Below are 12259 nucleotides of genomic sequence, written 5' to 3'. Positions count from 1 at the left end.
CAATCCAAAGAGAAAGACAGAAGAAAAACCAGTGGAAGAATTTCCCATTTAAATATATAAAAGCATGACCGATCATTCCATTTGAAAAACCCAAACTAGATAGCTGATTTACCATTTCCTTAAGAAGTCTGTCTTGCAGCATTTTCATGTTTTCTTTCATCAAACACATCTGTGAATAAATAATTTCCCCCATGAAATTTACTATAAAATTTTCACAGCAAAAAGACAAGTTAGACTAATATTGAGAGAGATTATATATAAAAATATAAAATTTATACCTCAGATGTAAAAATAGTTTCTTCATAATCAGTGTTGTAGAAGACATTCTTTTCCAATGAAGCTTTTAAAAGGTGAAGTCTAACAAATACAATAATGAAAGTTACCTTTGTATTTTAATTAAATTAAATTGCTATAATATAGTATATATAATTTTAATTTCAAACTATTATAATAAAAAAATCTAATGTTATAGATTCTAATCATTAAGAATGTCATACTAACCTCTGCTGTTCACTTTTTTGATAGGCACTGAACTTCTGAAACACCTTTTCCCAAAAGCCCTAAATTTCAAAATACAAAACTAGTTATAGTATAATTATGACGAAAAATTAAAACTTAGCAGAATTTATTGTATTTATATGACTCCTAATTTAAAAAACAACTTGGCTATATGCTAAGAATATTGCAGATGTCATATACTCTTTCAGATTAAAAAAAAAATTGAAAGCAAACTCTTTCAGACTTTCTCCTTTATTATCAAAGGTATTCATCATCAACTTTATATATATATTTACTGAAGTATAGTTGATTTACAGTATTTCAGATGTACAGCAAAGTGATTCAGTTATACATACATATATATATTCTTTTTCAGATTCTTTTCCATTACAGGTTATTACAAGATATTGAATATAGTTCCCTGTGCTATATAGTAGGTCTTTGTTGTTAATCCATTTTATATATAGTAGTGTGTATCTGTTAATCCCAAATTCCCAATTTATCCCTCCCCCACATCATAAACTTAAGTCTGTATTTTTAGTGTATGTATATGAAACTAACTAAAAATCTAAGATAAAACTAAATTATGTTCTAAAAAACAAAAACCTTTATGATGGTGTGGTCTAAAAGCAGAAGGTTAACAGAAGTTTTCCTGAGTGTAGCTCTTTAAAAATGAGGTTTTAAAATTATTTTTAAACTCTTAAAAGCACAAACCACAAATTCTTTCTCCAAATCTTTTAAAGACTGTGAGTCTTTTTCAAAATTCTCCAGCTCCTCTATGATGATGAATTGGAATTTGTCAAGTTTTTTGATCCTATTAAAGAAACAAAAAGATTATTTTTTTTAAATGATAGCACTTACTTATAGCACAGCACTTAGAATATTTCAGAAGGGATTTTTAGCACAGACCTATACTCCTGAATCTGATGGTTCATTGTTTTTACATGTTGTTGAGCCGTTTTCCAAGACTGCTTAGTAAAATAATCCATCATTTTGTGGCGGATCTGAAAAATACTCAATTTTAACTTGAAAAATCTTTACAAAATTAATAATCTAACCAAGACTATATTAAGGCCAAAGCCTTTTTCATGAAATATAAATGCCTAAGAAGAACTTAGAAAAGTGAAAAATTAAAAACTCAGTGATCTCAACTGAAGTGTTAATAAATAAGCTCAGTCAGAGCAGGGCCTAGTTCCACCAGGAAGGCTCTGACTGAGGGTTGGAATTGGTAATTATTTCCATAAGTACATGACATTCTACATTTACAAAAATGCTAGTGATTATAATTCCCTTCAGGAACACAGCATAAGAGTCACACTCAAAGTTATTTATTACCACTTTTCATAAAAACACATATTCGCAGCTAGTCACAGATGTGTAACAGAATATATGAATCAGGGCTTCTCTGTTTAGATGAGATTGACCTTGGATAAATCAAAACAAAAGAAATGTACAGAATCTTAAATAATTTCAGATTTTACCCATGAAGAGATGAAAAAGGCAAAGAAGAGATAGGGCTGATAACCTGTGCAGAAAAATATCTTCTCTTAACAGGAGGGCAAAAAGAGCTGTCTACTCTAAATATAGGCATGTGAGAAAAAGAGATAGGTGGAGAAACAATAATAATTAAAACTTATTTTATAAAGTGTTTTTGTAAACATCACCTCGTTGGAACCTCAGTAACTAAGGATATGTAAGTACAGAACTGGTGAAACAAAGTGAAATGGATTTCTCTGACTGAGGTTGCTCATCCTCTATACTTTAATATAGTACCCTCACAAGCAGTCACTGCTATGGCGATTAAAGAATGTATTAAAAAGACTAGGCATGAAAAGAAAATCCTTCAGAAAAAAAAAAAGAAAAATCACAGAAGACTCAAAATGTTAAACTGAAAAGGAAAATAGGACAAAGAGACAGAACCCATAGAAAAAGAAAGAATACAAGTAATGCACAGATTTTAGAAAAGGAACTGGGCTCATGAGATAATAAGGCTTTTCGCCTAGGAATCATTCCAATTTTTCACCAGTACATGAGGAAAGGTGAGTTCATGAAGAAGTGTTTTGTTGCCAAAGGGTCAAACTGACAGTCTAGTAGAAAGTGTGGCATATTGTCATGTTACTGGGTGTAAATATAAATCATAAAGAATGACAACTCACATGAACTTTCCTCCTAAATTCTGTATTGAGCTCCTCACACATCGTCCCTACACCTGAAATTTCAGTTTCCCAGTTCTCCCCAGGAATAGAAAAGTCATTTGATAATGGAGATATACTTTCAGACACTGAAAAATGAAGACAATCAGCCAAAATTAAGATATGCATTGTTACAAATTTAGCATTATTTGTCATGAGGCTGAGAACAAATCTATCTTATTTTTAGATTCTATATGTAATCTAAGGATTATAAAATCAAAGACAGACTACTATATTTTTCATTTAAAATATTTTGACTTATTAAAAAAACCTTCTAGCATGGGAATTAAGGCAGAAACAGTAACATTAAAATGGAACATACTTGGACTGATTTTTTTTAAAAAAACTAGTTCTTAACTGCTTCTACATTATTAACCCAAGTATTCAGTGACACACTCATCTATCAGTAAATTCATACTCTAGTAAGACTTGTCTGTGGTAATCAGTGACAGAATGATGAGGGAGATTTATGAGTAAAAAGACCCCTACTATAACATTACTCAGGTAAAGTGAACTTTGTGATAAAGCATTATCCTTGGATTTATCCAAAGTTATCTTTACAAAGGAATTTGTTTTGTGAATAGAACCACTCAAGATCTAAGAAACCATTTTCAAAAATAAATGCATTTTGACTTGGGCATTTGCTCTACCTACCTTTGCAAGTGTGATGATCTGCATCTTCTCCTTTAGACAGTTTCTTGGGAAGCAAGTTTGCTCTTTCTTCTTCTTCTTCTTCCAATTCTGCTTCACCAGGATTACTTAGATTGTCTTCTATGTACATTCGTTTGCGACTAAGATGTTGTGTAGGGCCTTAGAAACAGTTAAAAAGTAATTAACAGTGCTACAATCTTAATTACAAATACCTAATATATACTTGCTTTTATAAAAAAAGGCCTTTGTTTCCATTATCTGTATAGTTTTAGGTAACTGTGCATTAAATTCTCTCTATTGTACTTACTTTCATTTTAACATTAACTAAATTGACTTAAAATATATAATTTCCTCAGATGAAATTTCACAGTAGTATTTTGGTGATTAACATGTTTTTTAAAAAGCAACTCTTTTGACTACAAACCTGATACATGAGTGGAGTCATAGGACATGCCACACCATATTTTCTCTCTTCCTTCACTAGACATGGATAATGGAGATGCTGAATGACTTTCCTAAAGTATGTATCAGAAATAGGAAAAAAATTCTGTAATTACTCTTGGATTCACCTTTGACCATCTTTCTCAAACCCTAAAGACAGTAAATTGCAAATGCTATCAATTCTTTTTTTCAGATTGTTTTGTTTCTATACCTTTTTTATGTCTCACACTACCATGCATTTACCTAAATTCTTATGTTAACCTCAATCTTAAATTACAGCAATAGTTTTGAGCTGGCTTTTTTAAACTACTCCTACTTTTCAGTTCTTCCTTATTAGGATTTTGATTTCTTTATTTGAGTCAGGAAATGGGAAGCCATAGAAAAGAAAATTCTAAGCTATATCTTTAAGCCATATTTTTGTCCTCTAACCTTGTGTCTTACTGTTTCAATACACAAGTTTGTTACAGTCAAATTAGTCTTTTTCCTGTTTTATGAAAATGCATGTCCACTTCTGGTGGCCCTTCTGTACTTAGGTCACTGCTGCTTCTCCAGTCGGTCTGTATATACCAACCTATCCGCTTAGGTCCAGGTCAAAACCCAGCCCACTCCAAGCTGTAAAATTCTATCTTAACATTCTGTATTTTATAGGTTATTAAAATATTTTTGTTGATGGATTGGTGGACTTCTGTAGTGGAAAAAAAGCTCACCCAAATTCCTGTATGATCATGAAACCAGAAAGTCCTAATTATAAATATGTCAGTGGTTTAGCAGTGATAGCCTATTTAAGACCATCTCATTTTAAAAATTTCAACTTTTTTTCTATGATCAAACCATCCTACATATTTTAAACATCACATTTTCAGATAATAACCGTTGAAAAATACTAAATTATAATAACTATTACTAAAGGCCCGTAATCTGATTCTTATAAGAACCAACTTAGTTTAAGGAAAGCTTGATGGATACACTACCATATATACCCCTCTTTTGCTTCAAATATGATTTTCATATTTGGAGGTTCAATTTCCATAAATTTTTTCTGACCTATAACTGCTTACATCTGAATAGCTGTTGCAATTTTTGTATTTCCTGTATAAGTACACTCCTCCCTCAGTATCTGTGGGGCGGATTCAGTTCCAGGACCCCTTACAAATATCGAAATCCACTGATGCTACCGTCCCATATATAAAATAGTGATCCACAGTTGGTTGAATCCACAGATGTGAAACCGATGGATATGGAGGGCCAACTGTACCACAGAATTTATATTGTTTCTATTCACAATAGTATTATTCTTAACTGGGCTATGAATGAACAAGACACACAGAAACCCAAAGGAAGTTAGAAAACTAAAGTAAGAAAAACACAACAACATTAAACCAAACTACTTAAATTTTGAGGGAGTAACTCATTCACTACTAAAACTCAACACCCATTCATAACTGAAAAAAAGGCACTTAAACAATTAGAACATTAATCTGATAACAAGTATCTACCAAAAACTATTGATAAGCATGCATGGTAGTATGGTATCTATTTAGCACTGCTCTACAGGTCATAGTAACCTTAAAAATGAAAAGACCATGCAGTATAAGGACTGGAAGAGAAAATGCAAAAATTACCATAAAAAAAAGTTTATGATTATATTCAAAATACAAGAGAATCTAGGCAGGCGATTATGAGAGAATTTGCCAAGGGTGTGGGGACATATAAAAATCAGTAGTGTTTCTACACAAAAGCAAAAAGTTAAAAATCCAGAAAACAATTGTTTTAAAGTTTTTTTTTTTACGTACAGTAAAGAAAAAGGCCCATTAAACACTGCAGAAGTACAACTTTCTTTGTGGAAGATTTGACACAACTTTGTTGGAAATAAGACCAAAAAGTAGAGAGAAAAATGAAATATGTCGATGAGAAATCTCAGTAACGATACTGGGAAATGGCAATTCTTCCCTTAGACAAACTAATCCTAAGTTTTATCGGACAACTATAGGGCCAAGAGAATTTAGAAGCAGAATGAGATGAGGGTGAGGATGGGGGTGGTGAAACCCCTGTAAGCATAAAACTACACTAATTGAAGCAATGTTGTATTAGCTCGAAGACAGACAGGCACTGTTCTATATTTTACTGGCCAAACAGCTGACCCATGTGGTTGCCAAGGCTGTGACCAAACTGGCATCACAAATGATGGAGAAAGGAGGGGTATCCAATGCATGATGTTGCACTAATTCACTATCGATATGCAAAGAGGAAGCCTAGGAAGATGGAAAACCTCAAAGTTAAAACTAACATCTGTACAAGAAAGGAAAATATTTTTATGACAATAACTGAGGGAAGGATTTCTTGAAGAACAAAAGATTGGTAAATTTCATTAGATCATATTTTGATTTAACTAAGTGAAAAGACAGCTACATACTAGAAAAAGAATGTCTGGGGGGCTTCCCTGGTAGCACAGTGGTTGAGAATCTGCCTGCCAATGCAGGGGACACAGGCTCGAGCCCTGGTCTGGGGAGATCCCACATGCCGCGGAGCAACTAGGCCCGTGGGCCACAACTACTGAGCCTGCGCGTCTGGAGCCTGTGCTCCGCAACAAGAGAGGCCGCGATAGTGAGAGGCCCGCGCACCGCGATGAGGAGTGGCCCCCCCCCGCTCGCCGCAACTAGAGAAAGCCCTCGCACAGAAACGAAGACTCAATACAGCCAAAAATAAATAAATAAATAAAAAAGTCTGCATTGTATATAACCAATAAAGAATTAATCTCCAGAATATAGTAAGAACTCCTACAAATTTATAGGAAAAATCAAACTATGCAATTTAAAAATTAGAAAAAACAGTTTACAAAGTGGCCAAAAAATATGAAAATACTCACTGATGCTGCTGTTAATCTGAAAAATGCAAATTAAAGTCAGATGCACTTTACACTCATCAGATGGGCAAAAAACTGTAGAAAAATGGGCACTACCACGTAGCATTGTTGGAGAGTGTAAGCTGGCACAACTAATTTATATAGCAAATTTCCAATACCTAATTAAGAGTCAACAGTAAATGGGAAACACAATGTCTCCTGTAAATGTCCAGCCAATAAATATGTAACAATTAAAATTCCATCTAGCACAGATTGCATCAAAGCAGGTGGGTGGGGATGACCTAGGTGTTGAGATTTGCAAGATGGGATACTAAAGGGAGAAAGGATTCAAGGAAAGGAGGGATGACAGAGCAATACTGAGAAAGGACCATGGGATGATGGTCTAGTGGGAAACGGTTTTAAATTGTGGTCTGTAGAAATTAAGAGTCTTGCAAAGGTGCTTTTGGGGGGTTATCAGAGAGGGAGGGCGGTGTGTAGGCCACGGTTTAGACCCATCTGCTTTAAACAGCATAACTGCATTTTTTTTATTTTTATGTTTGGCACACTGAAGGTTTCATAAAAGATTCTGTTTGGCAATCAGTTCTGTAGCTTTATCACTACTTCGAAATTCTCCAAATTAAGCCATCTATAGAGCCCAAGCCAAGGAGGTGAGGTGGGTTTTGTAAACTGGTACCATAGTACAAACAACTTAAGAAAAAAAAAAAGCAGAATTCAAACTACAAACTACTCCTCATAGACATTATATTTTTAGCTACACTCCCTCACTTTGACCCATAATTGATTCCTTTCTCTAATACCTTTTTAAAAGACTTTTGAGCATATGTACATATTTTATTAATAAGAAACGGTACATATAACAATACATGAGCAGCAGAATAAAGACTTTTTCAATATACCATTACGTTAATATTCATGCCATTTAACTACTAAAGTTCCTTTACAAATCTCTAAAGCAAATGCTATAGTTATACTGTTTTCAACTATATTCTTTGTCAGTTTGCTTTGCCAACTTGTGATTTAGTAACTAAAAGGTTACAGACTTCGAGTTATGGTGAAACCAGAAAGAAGTGCCTGTGTTGCAGGAATAAGCCTGTTCCAACCTAGGAAATGTAGTTCTGACATGTAGACAAATAAGTAGTACCTCTTTGGAAGTGATTGTTCCTATCACAGAATTCGTATCAGTACTCTGTACTTCTCATACCACTACATCTTTCTCCTGTATGTATCAGTCTGTTAGTTCACTGAGGCTGTTTTACTTATTGGTAGGTTCCTTCTCGCCCCCAGACCAAACTCAAAACCTTAAATAGACAAGCACTGTATATCTGATTAAGATTAGAGGCAAATGATTTACTCCCTTCAGGTATATCTAATAAAGGAAAAAATATATATACATTTTTTCCTTACCAAAAAGAATGATCGTGGAATTGGTGAGCAACTTTCTCTTGTACATAGTAAATTCTTCTCACTGTTCTTGGGTGACTTTATTGGACTTCCAACTCCACTGTTTAAGGATTCAGGTGATGAAATTTTTGGACAAGGTGATACTGGTTTTGTTATACAGCCATAATCCTGAGTAAAATCCCTTTCTGTTATTTTCTCTATACCTATATTGCCTCACAAAACACAAACAAAAAGAGATGGCAGGTGTTAATCACTGACGTCTTTAGAAGTAGTATTATTAATTTAAATTCTAAAAAATATAGTAATTTATCAAATCCTCAAATCTTAGCTGTATTTAGAAAGGATAAATGTTCAATAAATCAAGATAAAATTAAGTGTAAAATATTTTTATAAGACTTTGAAAAATATTAATGGCTCAATTTAAAACAAAATTGTAACTATAAGAACTTTCAAAACATTTTCAAACACCAATATCTATAGTATGGGCTGCACTATAATGACCAACCTAATTATTATCTTGAGTATTTTGACACCAGTACTGATATATATTAAAGTCACAGAATTTTATGGTTAGAAATGGCTTGGGAAATCATCTGGTCTACATCCTTTATATATAGATGAGAAAATTCATGGCTGAAATAAGTCTTAGTATAAATGAATTCTCAGACAGACAGTTTTCAGATCAAATCAGGGCATGTGCATCTGTCTTCTGAATGTGTGCTTATCTGAGATGACAGTGGTCCCAAGCATTATGAAAATACTCTAGAAAAGAACAAAGTAGCTACTTTAGAGGAAATGTACATTAACTGGTGTTGAATGGTCTTGAATTTTAGCTAAAATGACAGACACTTAGAAATGCTTTAAAATATCCATAAAGGGAAATGAAAAAGATATTAAAAGTAGAAACTTATAGTTTCTATACTAGAAAAATATATACATATACCAGAGCTCCAAAGAATAAATTTTTTCTTTCCCAATTATTTTTAAATAAAAGCAAAACTTTAATTGTTTATGAAGATAATCCACTACAGGTCCAAAGATTGACCATGATATTTCTTGGAGAATTTTGTCAATGAAATATAAAAATGAGAAAATAGAAATTCCCATCATTATTTCCCTCTTATTAAATATATTTTGAGCTAAAAACATAAATGTTTATTCAAGCTTTCATATTATAGTTTGTAAGTATACATTAAATATTTTCTATATTAAAGCATTTGGTCTTTAACTTCCTAACATGTAAAACTTCAGTGTCATAGTAATATTGTTCCCAAGTCTACTTAGCAAAGACCAAGTTCCTAGCATTAACTAGTTTAAAAATGAAGTTTTGATTACTGAAAATCTTAAACATATCCCTCAAAATTAGTCTTCAAATTGTATTTTCATATAATTAGTTATAATAGAAAATTAATGAACATTCAACTAAAAGAAAAAAATGATACTGACATCTCATTACTTCTATAGATGATGGACTCCCAGATAAAGTTACAGGAGATAGATCAAGGCTATTATCTCTTATAGTATCTTTCAGTAGAGATGAGTTTTTCCATTCTTTTGATACATCCTCTTGTGTTTCGGCAGTGAAGGAATTCTGCTGTTTCTTTGGCAGTTTCATGGTTTTGCGTCTGGAATGGATCTTCTCCTCCTAAATGTATTGGTATCTTTCAATTATACTCGAATACAAATAATTTATACTTGGACACATAAAACAATTTAATTAAATTACATTGAATTATTTATTAAATGCCTTGTATCACTACATACAGGCATAACAGGGGCCTCAGCATGAGTAGTGAAAGACCTTCTAATATACAAGAAAGCATATGACAAATTCACAGGAAAATATTATAGACTATAATAAATATCCTAATAGATACAAATAAAATGCTATAACGGTTCAAAGAAGATGATTTCCAGTTTAGGGAAACCAGAAGGAGTTCCCCAATTTCATGGTACTCAACACGCTCAGGAGTCTGTAAAAGAAGATGGCAAGGGAACATACTGAGAGTATGGAGGACGACTGATATGAGCAAAGGTAGCGAGAAGCACAGGTCTTGTTTGGCAGTCACAGGTTATTCTATTTGACTGTTACAGTTCTGTGTATATACTGGGGAAGTGAGAAAATAAGCTTGGAAAGGTATTTCGATGTTTTGAATGTCTATTTGGAGATTTTCAGGGTTTTCCTTTGAAGAACGTAAGATGAGAGTTGGCTTGGTAAGATTTACGTAACTATTTGCATAGTAAATTAAAGTAGGAAGCGATAAGAAAATGTGGAGGTAAGTTATGAAGTCCTTAAGTTCTTCCAGGTAAGAGATAACAGGGGGCGATGGAGGTTTAATGATTTAAAATGAGAACAGTGTAATGATCAGAGACCTGCCAGACTCTTTTGAGTTCAAATCTTTTTTTTTTTTTAACCATTTCCTAGCTGTGTGACCTTGGGTAAGTTCCCTCATCTCTCTAGAAGTCAGGGGTGAACAGAGGTGGGGCAGGGTATGGAAAGAACCTCAGATCCAATATTTTTGCTTTCATTCAAGAAAAAGATCCACAGCTTCCCAACAGTCTGTAGTTTCTTGAAGCATAATTTTGGAAAGACCAAGTACTTCTCTAATTCAAAGATATTATCTTAAAGTTATAATTTTACTAGAGTCAAACATCTGTTTTGTAACAATAATGCCAACTTATTATAAATTTTAACATTATATTGCCTAAGGATCAATTTTTAGAATTGTTATATAAGTTTTCTCATATGGAAGGTTAAATCTTAAAAAGAAGTGACAAGATAAATCTGACATTCTTACAAAAATATATTCTATATTTAGTATTTTAAAAGGCTTTTAGAAACTATTAATCTGAATTGTATCTATTTACCTTTACTAGCACTTTCTCTTTAAATGAATGTGAAAATTCTTGTTCACTCTCTGATTCTGAATTTGAGAGATCTTTATAATTTTTTTTGGTTTCTGCGGCTCGTCGTGGAAGTCTCGTTCTCCCATCTGGAACTGTCTCATCTACCTTTTTGGTGATGTTTTTGTTGGGTGTCTTTAGGAGAAAAATTCCTGAATATATTAGATCAATATTTTGAGATACAAGCTATTTGCTACAAAATTGGCACTGTGACAAGATCTGTATATTTGTAGGAATAAAAAGATTCCTGATGAATACTTTTAAAATGACTGGATTTTATCTTTCCATTTCAAATATATCTTTATCACCTTTTTATCCTTATCATTAAAGCTCTGTGAGGCCTGATACATATTACGTAACTAAAGTAAGAGAGAGAGAAAGGAAAAGATATCAGAAATACCTACAACCACAGAATAAAATAGACTTAAAACAAGTCAACATGATTCAAAAAGGCAGAAGGTAGAAATAAGTGTGCAAAGCTTGGAACAATTATAGAAAACAAGGAACTGATAACAAGGATAAAATTATGAGGGGACAAATGATATTTTTTCATTACAAGGAGAAAAATAATTTTAAAGGGATGTTTGAACACAGACTTCCTGGTTTTACCATTTTAGATCTTGGCTGTCCCCTTTCCAAAGATGGTCCTGCAATTCAAGAAAATAAGGTTAAATTTTTCAAATAGATAAGAACTGACATTAAAAATTGTTAGAATACTTCTGCATGTAAGTTAAAATCATAAAAACAATAAGAATATACCTTTAAACTCATTCAAAAATTTAAGTTTCAAGATAAGACTAAACTGACAGTGATAAACTTTTACAGTATAGTTCGGTACAACATGAATTACCAATTTCCCTTCTTCTCCTTTATTTTATAGTATACACTTTTAAACATACAAGAGAATATGTAACATACATTATAAAGTTACACCCATGAATCTACCATTCCACTAAGAACCAGATTATGAATAATACTGAATCTACTTTGTGTACTCCCTCTTACACGATCCTCCATATCCCCTCTGCCAAAAGGTCATCACTATCCTGAAATCTGTTTCTTAGTCACCTGCTTTTAAAGTTTTACTTCACAGATATATATCCCTAGACAATATAATGAACTTTATAAAACAGTATCACATTATATGAAATATTCTATGATTTGCTTTATTTTTCACCCATCATTATGTTTCTAAGATTTACCCATATTATTAAGAGTTGCTTCAGTCCCTATTCCCTTTTTTGCATTTCCAGGACAATTTCCACTTTCTAAATATTCACTGAAGCCTAAGAACTGGGCTTATCCCAGC

The 12259-nt window shown here is 32.8% G+C and overlaps 1 protein-coding gene across 1 annotated transcript in view; it reads right to left on the bottom strand.

Moving 5' to 3' along the window:
- Nucleotides 1-12259, bottom strand: part of SYCP2 (synaptonemal complex protein 2) — an 80522-nt gene that overhangs the window by 6144 nt on the left and 62119 nt on the right. Inside the window, exons 31-42 of the mRNA XM_082361010.1 lie at nucleotides 11560-11597; nucleotides 10915-11085; nucleotides 9493-9691; nucleotides 8050-8249; nucleotides 3766-3856; nucleotides 3345-3500; nucleotides 2655-2779; nucleotides 1408-1502; nucleotides 1213-1312; nucleotides 502-560; nucleotides 279-357; nucleotides 113-169 (exon numbers count right to left, since the gene is read on the bottom strand). Of these exons, the coding sequence (XP_082217136.1) occupies nucleotides 113-169; nucleotides 279-357; nucleotides 502-560; nucleotides 1213-1312; nucleotides 1408-1502; nucleotides 2655-2779; nucleotides 3345-3500; nucleotides 3766-3856; nucleotides 8050-8249; nucleotides 9493-9691; nucleotides 10915-11085; nucleotides 11560-11597 (1370 nt within the window). The remainder of the gene's footprint in view (nucleotides 1-112; nucleotides 170-278; nucleotides 358-501; nucleotides 561-1212; nucleotides 1313-1407; nucleotides 1503-2654; nucleotides 2780-3344; nucleotides 3501-3765; nucleotides 3857-8049; nucleotides 8250-9492; nucleotides 9692-10914; nucleotides 11086-11559; nucleotides 11598-12259) is intronic.

This window comes from Balaenoptera borealis (assembly GCF_965194805.1).
Source record: "Balaenoptera borealis genome assembly, chromosome: 16".
Lineage (NCBI taxonomy): Eukaryota > Metazoa > Chordata > Mammalia > Artiodactyla > Balaenopteridae > Balaenoptera > Balaenoptera borealis.
The sequence above is the reverse complement of the archived record's forward strand: the minus strand, read 5'-3'. Positions and strand labels throughout refer to the sequence as shown.